Source organism: Anabas testudineus, chromosome 13 (genome assembly GCF_900324465.2).
Source record: "Anabas testudineus chromosome 13, fAnaTes1.2, whole genome shotgun sequence".
NCBI lineage: Eukaryota > Metazoa > Chordata > Actinopteri > Anabantiformes > Anabantidae > Anabas > Anabas testudineus.
Window position 1 is genome coordinate 7146082 of NC_046622.1, and position 17233 is coordinate 7163314.

Consider the following 17233-nt stretch of genomic DNA (forward strand, 5'->3'; position numbering starts at 1 on the left):
ATTTACACCTGGGAGAACAAGAAGTGAAACAGGTTTGAGGAGAAGCCACTTAAATGAGCTCAGGTCAAATTTACTCAGGTGCATGTAGTTTCCTGATGACCTCGTTCGCTCTGATCACTGGCTCCTGTTCAGGCACCAGGCGTTACACTACACTAATTCATTATGAAACTGCTTCCTGTGTTTAGCAAGAGGCTGTGAGCAATCTCCTTTAGTGGGAGGCTTGAATTTACACACAAAAAAACATGGATTTCAAAAGAAGCTGTTGATTAATTCTCTGTTGGAAATCAGCTTAATGTTGGAAATGTTTTACCTCAGGGGCGTTCTTAAAAAAAAAAAAAAAAAAAACTGGCATCAAAAAGAGCATGTGAAATCCTCACAGTCATTTTGTAACTCCAATGCATTTGTTTCAACTAATTAAAGAAACTTTTAAGCAAAAATACAGCAGCTATTTATTTTATTATATTATTATATTATATTATTTATATATATATTTTTTTATAATTACAATTACTCACTATCTATAATGCCACACTTTAGGTTGGTGGTGTAATTTTCTCCCTGTACGTACTCAATGAGCTCTAGAGCGATATGTTCACTGACTTGATGCAAGGATAAAATTAAATAAAATAAAATTCAAATTTGCTCTGAAAGCAGAGTCTCAGGACACATTTGGTGCAATAATGGTGGTCTTTTATTGCATACAACGAAAAAAAATACAATCCATCGCACTTTCATCTCTGATTCCTGTGAGATATCAATCATTCAAAGAACAGCATAAAAAAGAACTGGTCAGAATCTCTCGAGAACAAATACAAAAAACAAAAAAACAACAAAAAAAAAAAAACGCAGTGAAAACGGGATCCCACTGTATTTTACCACGAGACAAGCGCTCCTCAGACAAACTAATGCTCTGTGAAAATTACACATTTCATAAAAAAAAAAGATTTATTTTCAATAATAATAAAAAACAGCCAGAATTATTTACAAGACAATAATATTTTCTATCAATCTGGCTTTCCTAAATTCCCAGTGAAACTTTACTTATCACAATTTTGTCAGTAACTAACTTGTTACGTTTGTCCGTTCAAAGTGTTTAAGGCTCGACAATCAACCTATTGTCTATTCAGATGTTTTAATAAATCATGTAACGTTAAGCTGGAAGACATTAATGGACCAGTCAGGCCTCCTCTTTCAAATTAATGTCCTTTATGTGAATTCTTTCAGTAACTGCCACTCTCTGTACATTTCTCAGCCCGTGTAAGGCACCAGCTGTTCAGTAGGGGAGTCCAAAACAAACTGTACATGAACATATGAATCAAAACGAGAGAACAACTACTCCTACGCTAACTTATCAGCTTTATGTACATCTATACAAACATCAGCGATGAGAAATGATGAGATGCAGCGAATAACTTAATTTACATGCAACCAGCTGACCAAAACGTAACCAGACAGATACAAAAACATTCATCACTTCAGCTTGAGCTTAAACAGTCTTTGGAGATGAACCACAAACTGAGTGAAAAGACCATTTTTAGAACGGAGGCAACGTGACCAAAGAAGAAACAAGTTGACGGCTGTGAATCAGCTGAAAAAAGCGTGCATGCCGACTTGATTGTGACATATATCACTTGGTTCGAGCACTTTCATTGCCAAGTGCAGAGAGTGAAAGAGAGAGAGAGCGAAAAAAAAAAAAGTTAATTAAAAAGCTCGAGGTTTGAGTCGAGGACTGCTCTTTGAATGTGGCCAGCAGTGGCAGATGTGCGGCGGCCTGGGTGCATGTGTGCGACGATGAGAGTGAGAACGAGCTGGAGAGATTAAAGTAGTTTATTCTCAGACATCTAAACCTTTGACCAAAGCCCTGGCATGTGAAAACGAGGGTGGAGAAGGGTTGAAAGAACATAGGAAAAGAGAGAAATGTGCTCCCACAAACTATAAAACCCCAATACAAAGCAGGAAACCTCGAAATGTATGCAAGCCCCTGTCCTGATCTCACTGTAATGCACATATATGGCTCCTTCTTCTAGCAACATACCCAAAGATTGAGTAAAAGGGAATCTTTCCAAAAAGGGGTATGTTTTCCCTTTCAAGTGAAGCTTTGCAGAGGCCACTTTGATACATGTATCATTCCTGAGGATGGAAGTGCAAGGTCAAATGCAGCAGTGAGAGATGAGATCACTGATTATGTCAACTCTTTTTGTTTCAACTTTCACTGGGTTTGTTGTTTGTAGGAGAAGAAAAAAATCCCTTCGGGAGCCATTACACAGGCAGCTCTAACCTAGATAGTTCTTAAACCAACTTTTTTTTTCAATCATGGATTAAATTTCTAGTTTCCATGATCACTGTGTATCCTCAGAGGAGCCAAACCCCAACATTACAGCCTGTTCTGTGATCAGCCGCTTACAGTGTTTCCAACATTTTGGAATAATCACACTTCAAACACATTCAGACTAAAGCTAAAAGATCAGTTGATTATTGCTCTTTTTACGTTTTAAATTTTTTTTATTTTGCTTATTTACCGTCATGAATCACGACTGCAGAGTGTTGAGTAGGAGCAGCGAAACTGTCGGTGGTTTATGGAGCCACATAACGTTCGATGATGACAGCTGTTAAAGTCACATCTGGTATTTATAACACATTTCTTTGATCTCACGTTTAAATAAAAACTATAATGACCAATAGGGTGTTAGTCTTGCAGACTGAAATCAGAGGATACGAAGGAGGGAAAATGGAAAAGACAGCGATGAAGCCTGTTATCATGGTTAAGTGGATTAGGCTGAGGCTGGGTTGACTTCCTTTGATGTTTGCTCACAACTGTAATGATGGAGTTGTGCTTTTTCCACTGTAAGAGCGTGACTGGATGAACACATTTCAATACTGATAATTGTGTATTAGATTAAAGTTATTATCCTTAAGATTTAGTTTCTTCCGCTGGTGATGGACTTTGCTATTCCTGCACTGAATCGAGATTGACAACCTACTGTGAGCACGAGAGGATCACAGGTAAAACAATTCATGCATGTAATCCAGCAATGCAGTACTGTCTTCATCCTGTGTCAGCGCTGTAGCAAGTTACTGTTAATGCTAACCGAGCATTTTCTACTGCTGCTGTTTCACATTTAAAGCATTGGTCAAACAAGTTGTGGCTTTTATTTTGAAGTAACCACAACAAAATGGAAAGTGTTTTCACCACACATAGCGCTAAGCGTAATAACTCACTACAAACAGTCCTCAGCAATACTGACTTATTGTGCCCTGCTGTTGCATTGTGTGCAGCATGATATTAAATCTTCAACAAATTATTTATCAGTAGCTTTATCAGTCTGTTTGGTGGCACTGAAAGCACATGCACCAGTAGTCCCTCTTGTAAGTCTAATGTAGCTGCTCTAGAGGTTTTGTGTGTTAACTTACTGTTACAACCATGGGTGTCACCAAATAAACCAGGAGTGAAACCTTAAGGATTATCTGTAAAACTAATAAAGTGATGCTGAAATTAAACTACTATTACTGTCAGTGACCTCTCTCTGATGCCATGTGACTGGCTTGGTTTTAGTTTGCAAAAGCTACAGAACTTTACCAAAGGTCTGTGAGGGGCAGTGCTTTTTATAATATACTATTGTGGCATCAGTCTTCTTTTCCCTCTGTAATGCTCCCTTTTAAATCATGTGGCTTTCCCTTTAATGTGATGATACATTTAGGTTTTTTTTTTAATTCATGCAATACAATTTGCTTTAAATATTGCGTGTGGTCATGATAAACATTTCAACTGTATGAAAACACTGCGAGACCACTTTAAAAATGCCCCAGACGTTCTGAGGTTTTATGGAAGCAGAGCTCAGTCAGTCAGGAAGAACACCTGAGCTGTAAAGACAAACAACCAGAATGTAAAACCTCATCACATCAGTTGAAACTTCCGTGTGCCAAAGCATCTTAAGCCTACACAGATAACATCAGGTGTTCCAGCAAATTTGTAGCTCCTTGAAATGCTACAAAAGTGTAATACAATCCACAAACATGTCCTTAAGGTTAAGTGGTTACAATCAAGGCAGAGCAGTTTTGTTCAAAGAGCTCATTGTGAAGCAGAGCTGAGAAATTTTAATTCATCCTTTTACACAAATGATACAGCCTTTTATGATTTATCTGTCACTTGCTCAACGATTCTCAGTCATTTGTTCGTTTTTATCTTTGCTCCCTTCCTCAAACATACCACTCCCTGCGTGAGATCACAGATCCGTCCATGTGGGACACATAGTCGCTGTCTGTACCATTGTCATAGCAGTCCTCTGGGAGATAAGGGGAGCCGTTGTTTACTATGGTGCTGTGTACGGGAGGCCCGCAGGGATGCATGTTTTGGGTGTTGTAATGATCAGGGTAGTAGTTTCCCTCCTTGAGGCCTCTGTGGTTGTCCCCCCTGTCAGGCCAGTCGTCCCTATCCTTGCGTTCAGGGGTGTAGTCGGGGTAAATTATGTCTCCACCCAGTTTGGGTTTCAGGTCTTGGCTGCCTTTGCTCGTCTTGTCACCGTAGACCTCCTGCAGCTCATGTGGCTGCAGCACATCCAGCTGAGACTCCTTCTGCATGTCAGAGGGCCCCAAGTATTGTTTGGTGTAGTAGTCTCCTCTGAAGGTTCTGCGCTGGCGCATAAAACAAGCCCCACCCAGGATGAGCAGTAGGATCAGGAACAGAACTCCACCCACTGCCCCGCCAACTATAGTACCCAGGTTGCTGTCAGGTAAGGATGCCAAGGTCGGAGAGGTGAATGGGGATTTCCGTCGCACCGCAGCAGTGCCGGTCCCAGAGGTGTCGTGCAGGAGGGATGCAGTGGTGCTGGGGGCTGTCGTGGTGGGGGGAGGATCTGCAACATGAACATGTGATGAAAAGATTTAAACCAGAGAGGAAGGTCAGCAGATGGAGAGAGAAGTAATAAAACTAAAGAAGAGAAAGACTGCACTTTACGTCCTGTAATGACTGACAAAGCAAGTGTGAATGGTTTTTACATTCATTTATAACAACACTGTGTCGTGTCGAAGCAGGGAGATGCCTCTCCTGAGACCAAAGACTCTGTTGAAAGCTGCGCTTTAGAGCAAAAAGGAGAAGATGAGAGGGGCAGAAAGAGGTTAAGTGCTAAATGTGATTGTGTGTGTGAACATGAGAGAGAGAGAGACAGAGAAGGATAGGACAGAGGACATGTACTCATGAGCATCTGAGTGAGTGTGATTAGCTCTCCTTCTCTGTGTCCAAATCCTGCTGTGGGGAAGTCATGTGAGAAGATGAAACACTGTGATCAATGTGAGGTTCCTGCATTTGATTTATGCTCCAGCAGAGTCCGTGATAGAAGCCAGAGCTAGAGAGAATAGGGTTGAGTGTAGCTCAAGGTCAGGATAAGTGTCTCCATTCTGACCTCCAGCCTCTGGGGCTCAGAGCAGTCTGATACCACTAGTCGATCTCTGCAAAGGCACATCAAAGTCCTGACTACAAAGCAATATGACCCACACTAAAAGAAATCTGCATCTCCAGGAGGTTTTGAGTACTAGTTATCAAAACCGAAGTCCCCATAGAGCTATAATGACTTCCACAATTTGTGTAACAGAATAAGAATCCAATTACCTGCAATTATACCCTGTATGTGAGCCCTTAAGGATCAGGGGTAAAGTAAAAGCATGAGGGAGGATAATGGAAACAGATCAGGTCAGTGAACTGATACACTGACGACTGTCTCTTTCGTCAGTCACCATCAATCCCACCCTGCAGCAACATTTTAACCCCAAGCAGGTTATCGCCAGCTGCAACCATGTAGCTGATCACAAGCAGCCAAAAATCACAAGGCTGCAGAGACAACTGGGAATGTGAAACAGCTACATCAAGCACCCAAGAAGGGGGGAGGGAATATCATTCAGCTCAACCTGGCTATCTCCGCGGGGGAGGGAGGTGAGAGGCCAAATTCCCAAGTCCTAATATTTGACAAGAGAAGCAAGATAATTGCTCGGTGCAAGTCTATCCCGGACAGGATGTCAGCTGTGCTTTCATTTGGAGCAGTACTCCAAACCAAGCCTGTACACAGATGGGGCCTGACAGTGTTTTTTGGGGCTTCTCCAGCTCTTTCCTCTTGACAGTGAGAAACCAAAAGATCTGTGTGTGCGAGTATGTATGTGTGAGTACATGTCCAAAAGCAGCAGTTGCTTTGTTTGGAAAAGGATTAAAAGCAGCAGAGGAGAAGTGAAAATAAAAAGAGATGCAGAGTTCTCAGGATCCACACCCTGACCTTAGAATAATGAACTCTAGTAGCAGACAGAGGAGGCAGGCGTGAGTAGTTTAGTATGCAGCAAATTAAAAAATGTATGTCAATGAATCAACTCAATTTAACATAAGATATAAATCTTAGGGAAACCTCTTTGATAATCCAGGGAAGTCCCATCCCAACAATATACTGGTGAATAACATTTTTAATGAGATTCGCACATACTTTTGTGTACTAAAAATGTGTGAACACAGTTCATTATGTCCTACTGTTAAGTCTGACCTTAAACAAAAGAAAAAGGCTACATGGGTGCAAACTTTGCTGAACCAACAGAGGTAAACACCCAATTCCTTATCTGAGAAATCAAAAGTTGCCAAAACCACAACACTGGAAACGTCTGGCAGTGATACTCTTTATCTACACTCCGTGCTCCTCTGTTGCCAGGAATGAGTGAAAGTGGATCTGGGCAGGAACATTTATATGGACGATTAGCTCTGCAAGACGTGTTAAACACACCGAGAGGGTTACTTTATATCAGAAAGGCTCTATGAATGTGACAAGGCACTGATTTCTCAGCTATTAAAGATAATTAAGAGTAAAACATCAGGTAAGAAGATGGTTAAAAAAACATTTTAAAAAATAAGTTATAATGTACCTTGTACCCAAAGGTTTACGTCACGAGTGCTGAGGCCAATGTCATTCGTCACTTCGCAGCGGTACACTCCAGAGTCATTGCGCTCCAACGGGCGAGTGAAAGCAAAGTTTTCGTTTAACGTATCAACACCCTCAGGCATCCCTCCATCCAACCTGTGCAGAAATGAAACATTTTAATATTTCAGTGTACAGAACAACAGACATGCATACAAAATAAATATATACAAACTTTAATATTAACTTTCAAAGCATATTTGAAGAACCTAAACACTGACTTGCAATGATGTCACTGCCATGTTGGTTCAGTTGGTCTGTTATAAATATTTTTACATGAACACAAAGTTTGGTCAAAAAAGAAAGAAAGAAAGAAAATAAGACTTGGACGTCTAGACGTTACATGGTACGAATGAGACCATATTTCTTGTTTTCATACCAATATGATGACAAAGAGCTGCCAATAAACCAGTGTTGCTCTGGTGCATGAACTGTTTGGAATCTTTTATTTATAGCTTGGAGTCTTCCTGATGAGTGCAGTAGTGCATACAACAGCTCCAGTGTGCATGCTCCGAAATTACACTGCAGTTAATTTATAGGCATAAGCGTCTCCACTGTGCGAAAGTTTGGTTAAATACAGTTAAATCTATGCACACAGATGAAGAAGCAACTGATCTACCATCTGTAGTTCAACAAAACATGTTTTCCCCTGTGCGATGCTAAACTGTTCCACATAAACAGGCATACAAAAAATAAATCATCATTTAAGCAGCCTCTAAGTTTTGTCAAAATGTCTGGTATTTTGAAATAGCGTCAGGGGATTTAGCCAAATTTCATTATACCCCGGATAACTCATTCACATAGATTTTTCTTAAACACATGAGCTTGTCCAAGCTAAAAAAAACAGGGGGAGCTGGAATCTGTATTGCATTATTTGAAAACCTCAGTAGCAGTCCAGATCATGTTATATGACTTAACATGCTGCTAAAAATCTCAAGACAAATCTCTCTTAAATCTTCCCAACTTTATGAATCGACAAGCACAGCCTGAGTACTGCACTCCAATACTACTGAAAGTAGCTATAGATACAGTTGTCCCCTGTATTTAGGGCAATGAAGGCTGGCTTATTAGCAGGAAATATGTTCAACAATTTCTTGGTAATCCTATTTGGAGGAAAATCTATCAAATTTCTGATCAAATCTGATCAGAAATGAGTAATTGAGCTGAAATTTATACACTAGAAGGCATATTTCTGGGATACTCACCTGATCCATCTGAACTGACGGGCAGGTGGGTTGGCTTTGGCACCACAGATGAACTTCACATTGTCTTGACCCACGTACCAATTTTTGTCAAGTCCAATTATTGATACCACTGGTGCAACTGTAAAACAAAATAAGACAAAAACATATGAGGTTACTTTTTACATCCTACTACAGTGAAGTTGGTCTTGCCTGCATGAAAAAATGAGACGAAAAGTAATTTAATTTATTTTTTTCAAAAGGTAAAAAGACGAGGACTTAATAATCAGTCACTGTGATCCCAGCAGTCTCATGATAAATGAGCTTTTTCAGCGCTAACAAAGCGTGCATTATAAACACAGTAGCGAGCAATGACAAAAACAAAGGCTGTGCAGGACTGTAGCAGGGTACAGGATCTTGTGGTGAACAGGAGCCAAGAGAACTAACAAATGACTCTGGGTTGGTGGAAAGTTAGAAAATGACAGACTCACTCAGACAGTAGATGTACTGCAGCTAATAATAAATCCTACTGCTTCACCACGACAAAGAAAAACACAAAGGAAGGTAAGTGGAGGCCTAAATGAAGCGCAGAACATGCCACTGTAATAAAACATGGCAAACACTGACTTAGATATCCAATTTTTCATTTTCATTTCTCTCGAGGACAAATGAGGAACTCATTACAGCTCACAGGAAGATGCCTCTTCTCATCGTGTTCACTGACCCTTTACAGGCAGTTCAACGTTGAAATTGTGCTTCTTTTGCACTTAAAATCCCTTGTCTCTGCATTTGACATGATTTATTGAGCTGGAAAGGCTCTTTCGTCCTGTATTAACCTTGGTGTTTGTGTGTCTCCATCCAGCCTCCTGCTACTTCTGTTGCTGCTGAGGCCTGATCAATATTTCATGAAATACCTTCATTAGCTTGCACTCGCGCAATCCAAACACAGACTACCCCTTTGTACTGCTCAGCAAGGAAGTAAGCATCAATAATTATAACATTAAGATGACTCTTAAATGGTCCCTTTATGGGCAAAGAGTAAAAGTAGTGTGAGTATATTCATGAATCAAGCTATGAACCTGGGTGGTAGCTCCCAGCTCCAAATCTGTTCATTCAAAACCTAAATATTCAAATTTCCTGACTTATTTATAAATGTAGATTTAATGGTTACAGTCCATCTAGCTAAATAAACTGACTCAAAAGAAAAAAAAGCTTGTTATATATTTCAAGTAATATACTATGATTTTTCTAATCTGTTAAAATAGAAATTCTAAAATAAGACAGGACAACTGTGGGGTTTTATGGCATCAAGACACAAACTCAAATCAGCTTTGGCTACATAGGAAACGCATAGTAGTGGGATCAATTCATTCATGATTTTGGTCTTTTCATTACATTTTCTGACAAAGAAAATATTTTAGTATCATGAGATTCTGTCAGACAGAAAGACAACATGGGAATTTAAGAGGGTCTTATAATTCAACACTTACACTGAACATTTAGTACGTAGGGTATGCGGAAATCTGTTTGAAGGGCTGGGTGACGCACCACACAGGTGAGTGTCTTCCCCTGGGCGTAGCTCTGCGGCTGCCACATGTAGCGCACGTGTATTGTGGTGGTGCCATTGGGCTCATCTTGACTTTGTTTCTCACTTCGCCCATACAGCTCTGTCTCCCAGAAAACCTCTGCAGCTGGAAGTCCACGCTCTGCTATGCAGGTAGCCACCAATGACTCATTCCCACCATCCAGCAGAGCTGATGGGCCGGCGGACACATACACCTTTGGCTCCACTTTGAGAGAAGAATGAAGAGAAAGAGGAGGAAGGGGAATGACAGAATGGAATAAAGATTACAAAATTGATATTGATCTCTTTGTGTGTATATGAATAAATAATGGACATCATATAGTATACGGACATAAGGATGTGGCCACAGTATACTTAACTGCCCGGGAGCAGACTGACTTCTTCCATTTAACATATACATTAAAAATTGATGAACCGTGCTATTCAATCATATAGAGGCATTTCAGTGGAGACTTATGAGGTTTATAATCATCAAACATAGGATGCATTTGGGAAAAAATAATACACAATAGTAGCATCTACTGGTCCTAATGGATGCTTCTAGAAAAAGTGTATTATTGCCTGAAATGTGCATATGACTTTGAGAAAACAAACAATATTACAGAATCTGATGCTACCTAACAGTCAACAATGTAATGTATATTGTGCTGTACTGGAAGATGGAAAGATAAGATACTAACATTTCTCAGTGCATTAGAGCTGGGATAATGTTACCATGGATTCCTAAGGGTACAGAGGGGAGAAAAAGTAAGTGAACCCATCGAATTATTCTGCATTTCTACATTACTCAAAATCACACTAAATCAAGCCCTGAGGTGAATTACATCAACAAAAGCTACTTACCTACCAAAGTTCAAGTTCACTAAGTTCAATTAATGAAACCAGACTTTAAGCTTGGGTTGGAGCTGATTTGACTTATAACAACCAAACATTTTGAGCTTGTCATTTACAAGAAGGATCTGCTGAACCTTCTAGAAATGGAGAAAATTTAGCACTGCTGTCTCTGGGTGAGGCACACAATAACCCGTAAAGTAAATCTACTACAAAGTGACTTCAAACAAAGACAATATGGCTTTTGTAGCAGCCCACTCAGAACCCAGATTTCAACCCTGACTTATGACCAGATCATATTTTATAACCAATTAATGAATAAAATCAGGCAATCCAAATGGGTTCGCATATTTCTCACCACTGTAGCTTGAGGTTTACATATGACAAGTATTTTCTCAACAGAGACACTAAACAGATCATCTTGCATGCATGAGGGACGTGACCAGAATAACACAATCCTCTACCTGTGCAAAACAGTAGAGCAGTTTATCTTGTTCTGTACTGGCCTAAAAAACATATTGGACCCTGTTTAATAATCACAAACAGTCAGAAATGACACTTGGGAAAGTTCAGCAAGACAAAGGAGGACAGTCCAAATACAAAAGAGTGTCCTGAAAGAGAAGGACACAATGGAGAGGTAGTGAAGTACAACGGAAATACAAGGTCACACTTCCATATATAGTGTCACTGATACAGAATTTCCCTGTTTATATTAATTTCCATTTTTTTGTCTTGTAGTGCACCACATCATGTCTGTCCATCTTAAAAGAGCCCTAACAGCTGTTCCACTTACTGCAATGGTGACAGTTTTAAAGGCAGCACGTGGCGGCACACACCGCACTAATGCACAAGACAAGGCAACCACCTTTAAGACATCTGCCACCCTCCTTCACATAGGCCAAGCAGGAGGTCCAACAACAAACACAAATAACTCCCAGCACCCCATTTTTCCAAAAATAACCTGGCGTCTCGTGTACCCCGTGGAGGGGTGGGGACACCACTCTCAGTCATCCACCTCACATTCTTTACTCGCTGCTCTCTGCCCCTCCTCACAGGCCTCTGACTATAAACAGTAGTTTCTCTATGTTAGGAGGCGAGCTGTCTGAAACTTCAGAATAACTAAATCAGAGAAACACATTAATTTGTAGTTGCTGTCAGGAAGGGAGGGGCTCACATTAGATGAGTGCAAATGCTTTAGGGGAAAGGTAACGATTTCCCTTCAGTAGACTGACTGCATATGTTTTTCCCTTTCCCGCTTACATATGTTCAGATCCACATATGCACACCAAACACTGACGTCAAAGCGGGAACCTCAATAAAGAAGGGATTAAGCTTGATGTTTTGTGGTCATGAATCATGTTTGGATAGTTTTATAGTAAGATTAAGCATTAAAAATGGGATTTTTACTATTTAAAGCAGTCGATGTATATCACTTTTGATATAAGACGACAATTCTGTTTTAGATTTTGGATGCTGTGATGCAAAATGTTGCTGCTTAGATGAAGGTTCAATGCTGCCAAATGCCAAAAGCAAGACTGTGTATAAAAACAACCACAATTTGATGTGCAAATGAAATCATGGTTGGCAAGCAGGTAAGATCAATGGAATATCTGCAAGTAAGCTGTTAGATAAGGCTGTCCTCTGCCTGTGTAAACAGGACAAGAGAAGATCTATAATGTTACTATAAACAGTATATATACTATACAGAATATGGAGAAAAGCCAGCACTGTATAAATAAATTGAAAAGAGATATGAAACATTTTTCACAAGACAAATACGAGGCACTTCAGGTTTTTGGCCTCCATGAGTAAGCAACTTTAACCATCTCTCTGTGGGACTGATTTCTCCATTTTATGACTCAGCAAACAGAGCTGCATTACTGGCCACATGAAAGGACAGACAACTTCAAAACAAAGGAGAATGCAGTTTATGGTAGGTGGATACAGCTTAAATACTTGAAGTTTATGTGGTTGAAAAACTATCTGCAGTAGTTTTCAACAACATCTAACTTCTAAATGTAATATGTGTGTGTGTGTGTGTGTGTGTGTGTGTGTGTGTGTGTGTGTATGTGAGTGTGTATGTGTGTGTTTGGTTCTTTGAGAAAGACTATTGTTAAGTAGATTTTCTATTGACCTGTCAACAGTTAAAACAAAAGGTCATTTTGATTTATTCCCTATATGTGTGATATTTTCTTCCTCTGGTTCCTTCCTGCAGTACTGTGTATGTTCTCTATGAGCAGTTGCAGGCAAAGCTGAAAAGGAAAGCGAGAAAATGTTTGGCCAATACAAACATTGTGTGCTAAGTCTCTCATGATACTGGTTAAATGTAAGACAAGGTCTGTTTATCAAGAGTGTGAATTTTAAAATTAAGTCAGTGTGTGCTGCACCTTCTTACAATTATGTGTGTAATTTTGGTCGTTATTCATGGGGATGAGGGTGTTTACTGCTTGAAAGAATGAAAGGCCATTTTAATTAACCTAAAAAGCTAAACAAAACTGAAAACCTCTACCCTGAATTTAAACTGAAATGTACAACATATACTGAATATTCAATATCCTGCATATTAAAACAATTTGTTAAACAACAACTGGTGAGTTGGGTCAGAATCGTTTTAATTGTCATTGTTGGGCTACAGTCATCCTATTCTTTCTGAAAATATTGTTATCAGTGAAAAAGGTTCAGGAACTTCTGACTTTAGTTCTAAACAAAGAAACTCTGTGGGACAAACAAATTCCCATATGACCAGTATCAAATTGCAAAACATATTTCAACTATATGAGACCCTAATTACTTCTGAACAGTAAAGTAGCCTTAAAAGTATAGTCAAGGAAGAAGATGGCTAGAGAGCAGAGCAAGGTGTAATTGAACTCTGTGAGGTCCCAGACACTGTGGCTGTCACAGCATCACTTAATGTACCACTCATTAGTCATCAGAGTGTCTTTCACTCTCCACAGGGAGACAAGAAGCTACTGCCTACAGTGCAATCTCCCATTCTCAGCTCTGCCTATGTGCAATGCAATCACCCATACAGAGCTTGAAACATACGCTGAGCACAGCGTTCAAACGTTCATGCTCCTCAAAGAGCAGGGGTCCATACAGTGTGTATGTGTATATGAGGATGGAAGAAAATGGTAATGTATCACCATCAAAACTGCATAATTTATAAATTATTATTATTATTACGCATTTATAGCACTAATAAATTAACATCTTGTGTAGTGTTTGGTATTTTTTTGCATTTAATAAATGCTGTGGCATTGTACATTATTTGTTGGGGTTATGACGGAAATACAAATGGCTTCAATATCAGTTTCTTCAGTGTCTGTGACAGTTTTTCAAATGACAATTACTCTGACTGAGGTATAATTTAGAATTAGTGACAGAGGGGTAAAGAATGCAGAACTAACAACAATTTTCAATGCCTCTGGGGGAAAATGCTGCACATTGTACTTTTTAAAACAGTGATGTCAAACGTTTTCATGCAGCTTGGTTAAATGTAACTGACTGTTATGAGTGTATCACACCCTGCAATTAACTTGCTGTTGCATGCAACTAAGTGGGGACAGTTTGAACTTTCTCCATTCTGTTTAGATGTTTGCTACATGAGTAGACAGTACTTCTGTACTGTACTGTACTGTACTGTATGTGTGTCTATATACAGGATGTAAATGGCTCAACTAAAGTTCTTAAGGAGACCCAGTGAAACACCGTTTCTAAAAAGATACCAAACCCAGTGTAACACTTCTTCACACAGTAAGTGTGAAATGAGTGGGACCACAGCAGCCTATACACAGCTGGAGATTCCTGCAGGGATTTAAACATAAATAGTGTCTGTCCAGGTAGTCATTAAAAAAATTGGGTGGCTTCAGGGAGAACTCTACTCCTTCAGGGCAAACACTTACTGGCCACATAAGCTTTGCCTAATCACAACCAACAATGTCCTGCTTAGAAAAAAAGGGATTTAAGAACAGAATGAGACAGCTCATTAGGAAAGCTCTACTTTACCTAATACACTGACAGTGATAGTCCGTTGTGAGTTGCCCTGGGGAAATGTTACCACTTTACAGATGTAGTCCCCACTATCTGCAAAGCCAACTTCTGTAAGTGTAATGGTAGCATCTTGAATTGAAGGGGAAACAAATGAGATGCGCTTGGCATACAGGTCAGGGATTGAGGTTCCATACTCAGGGTTGAACACTGCCAAGGTAATGGTGCCTGAAGGAAGACGACGTTCCCAGGAGATCTGTGTGACACTTTGGTTGGAGCCCACATGTGTTTTGCCATCCAGTGTGATGTTTTTCCCCAACACTGCATTCACTTTTTCATGAACTTCCACTTGGCTACTGCTCACACCTGTTGAGAGAAAAAAACAAAAAAGAATCAGTTAGACAGCCACTTCATTGTTGCTGCTATAATTAAAATGGAAGATCTGATTGCTCATGAAAGTTTTATTTCATTGGATTCAGAGATTACAGTTTTTGTTCACCGGTGTCTAGCGGTGTGGCAAAATGTGTGTGTTAATTTAAATCTAAATTAAATTTGTCAAACAGCAACTTTCTTTTCAATCACTGACAGTTACAATACCACAGAAGATGTGCTATCACCAGACAAGACTAGAATTCAAAGTTGAGTAGGTGAGATATGCTAATCCAGGAAGCAAATGGAGAGGAAATTGCTGCTTTTCTGAAGTACTGATCAGTGTTAACACCAGGAAACAAGACATTAGCATATACTGACACAGAATCTAGTAGGGTGTATCTACCTGCATTTTAAAACTACTTGTCACCACTGTGACCTCTGTGTGAGATTAACCAGGTAAATGTCAAATGTCTTACAACCTGTTAACACATTCTGATGTTAATAGTGAATAATATGTTACATGAAAGCACAATAGACCAACAGTATTTAAGTTTTTCCTTACTGCCACCTGCCAAGAAGAATACAATTTTATTAGATTTCTACATATGTATTATATTTCTACATGTGTTATGCTGAGTGCTCTGCTTTCCCTCTTAACAAGCAACACACTTTCACATCAGGACACTGAGACTGTTCCTCTTGCTAATTATCGGAGCACCTTTTAAGTAAAGGGGAAAAAGTTCTGGAAGATGATGAAACAAAACAAGCATGTGATGGGGCTATTCCTTCATTTTATGAGGCCCTTAATTTGACTTGAAGCCCACCTTTGCTTTTAATGAGTAATTTAAAATAATTTCAACATGTAAACTTGGTTTTGAACTCTGCAGTATTCCTTGAGATACTGCAAGTACTGCAAAATAAAACTTTGATTGTCAAAGCAATAAATAAATAAATAGGAAAATAAGAAATAAACATGGCCGATGTTAGGATAATGGATGGATGGAAATAAACATGTTTGTAATGTTTGAGCTGTATAGACAGTAATCTGCATGTCACAGTTGATAGATGTGCTACTGTTCAAAACAGCTCACTGGCAATGAATGCAGAATCTTGGGAAACTAACCTGAAATAAATCCTAAATTGCAGGTCATGGATACTGCTCTGAACAGAAAACAAAATCCTAGCCTCAGTTTTTTGCAAAGATAATTACACAAATGAGTCATTGATAGAAACATGTACAATTAAACATTTTTACGAGGTTGTACAAAGATTTACAACACTGGTCGGGATGAAATTGTAGAGTAGGCCCCTATTAAACCTTGTGAAAATGTTTGTTTTATAAATAAAATGTAAAAAGTAGATTTCATTCAAAAATATTCAAACAGCACATCTTAGTTTTCTTGACACGGATGCAGTCACAGTAAGCTATATTTGGGTGCTATAAATTTCCACTTTGTGCATAGTCTCGGATGTGTATGGAGTAAAGCTTATAAAAGTGGTCCATTGGCTGGTATTTTGAGTCTTTGGCATGAATGTGAGTGGTAAGCCACAGCAATGCTATCTTGGTTTGTGAGGAATATAGCCAGGGAGGCTGAGGCTCCCCGTGCTCCATTACGTCCCCTGTAATTTTAGTGATTACACACACACACACACACACTTACTCAGACACACACACACACTGAGAAACAGAGAGAGTTTCTCTTTTCCAAAATAAGGAATAAGTGTGTGACCATGTGTGGAAGAGTTAGGCTTTTTGTCTGAATGGCTGCTGAGTCTTAAATGTATGTTGTATTGTGTTGTGAAGTTTCATGCTGTGCTGTAATACTTGGGGTTTCCTGATTGTTTTCTTCTCTGCTGACCCACATGTTCAAAATGTTTTCCTTGTGCTTCTTGCCTTGCTGGGTAAACTAATCTAACACAGTTTTACATTGTATTTAGGTGTTGAACCTATTAACCAGAAGTATTTAACCCAGGCTGCCTTATCTGTCACTAACTTGGAAAGACAACGTGGGAAAGTTACTTTGAGTTATTATTACATTTCTCCATAATAATTTAGAATCATGTCCCCCACTTTTGAATTCAGCCAACAAAAAAAAAAAAAAAAACTCACAATGCTACAATATGCATTGCAGTGCATGTGCTACCCTACCCTGTTTGCACAGCGTTTGCCACAGTCCTCTAGGTGCACTGGTGTGGGGGAGAATCAGGGTCAGATCCCTGTGGGTTTTGCATTCTCAACTTCACAGTTATCTGAGCTGACACAACAGCTGTTTGTTGTCCCCTTACTAGGGCAACTCTGTTGTTTGCTTGACAAAATATAACTTTAAGGTATA

At 39.4% G+C, this 17233-nt stretch overlaps 1 protein-coding gene across 1 annotated transcript in view; it reads right to left on the reverse strand.

Annotated features, from left to right (window-relative positions):
* Positions 1 to 673: 673 nt before the first annotated feature.
* Positions 674 to 17233, reverse strand: part of nectin3a (nectin cell adhesion molecule 3a) — a 28184-nt gene continuing 11624 nt past the window's right edge. The window contains exons 2-6 of the mRNA XM_026378796.1: positions 14547 to 14894; positions 9616 to 9915; positions 8150 to 8267; positions 6892 to 7043; positions 674 to 4853 (exon numbers count right to left, since the gene is read on the reverse strand). Coding sequence (XP_026234581.1) covers positions 4198 to 4853; positions 6892 to 7043; positions 8150 to 8267; positions 9616 to 9915; positions 14547 to 14894 — 1574 coding nt within the window. The 3' untranslated portion in view covers positions 674 to 4197. The remainder of the gene's footprint in view (positions 4854 to 6891; positions 7044 to 8149; positions 8268 to 9615; positions 9916 to 14546; positions 14895 to 17233) is intronic.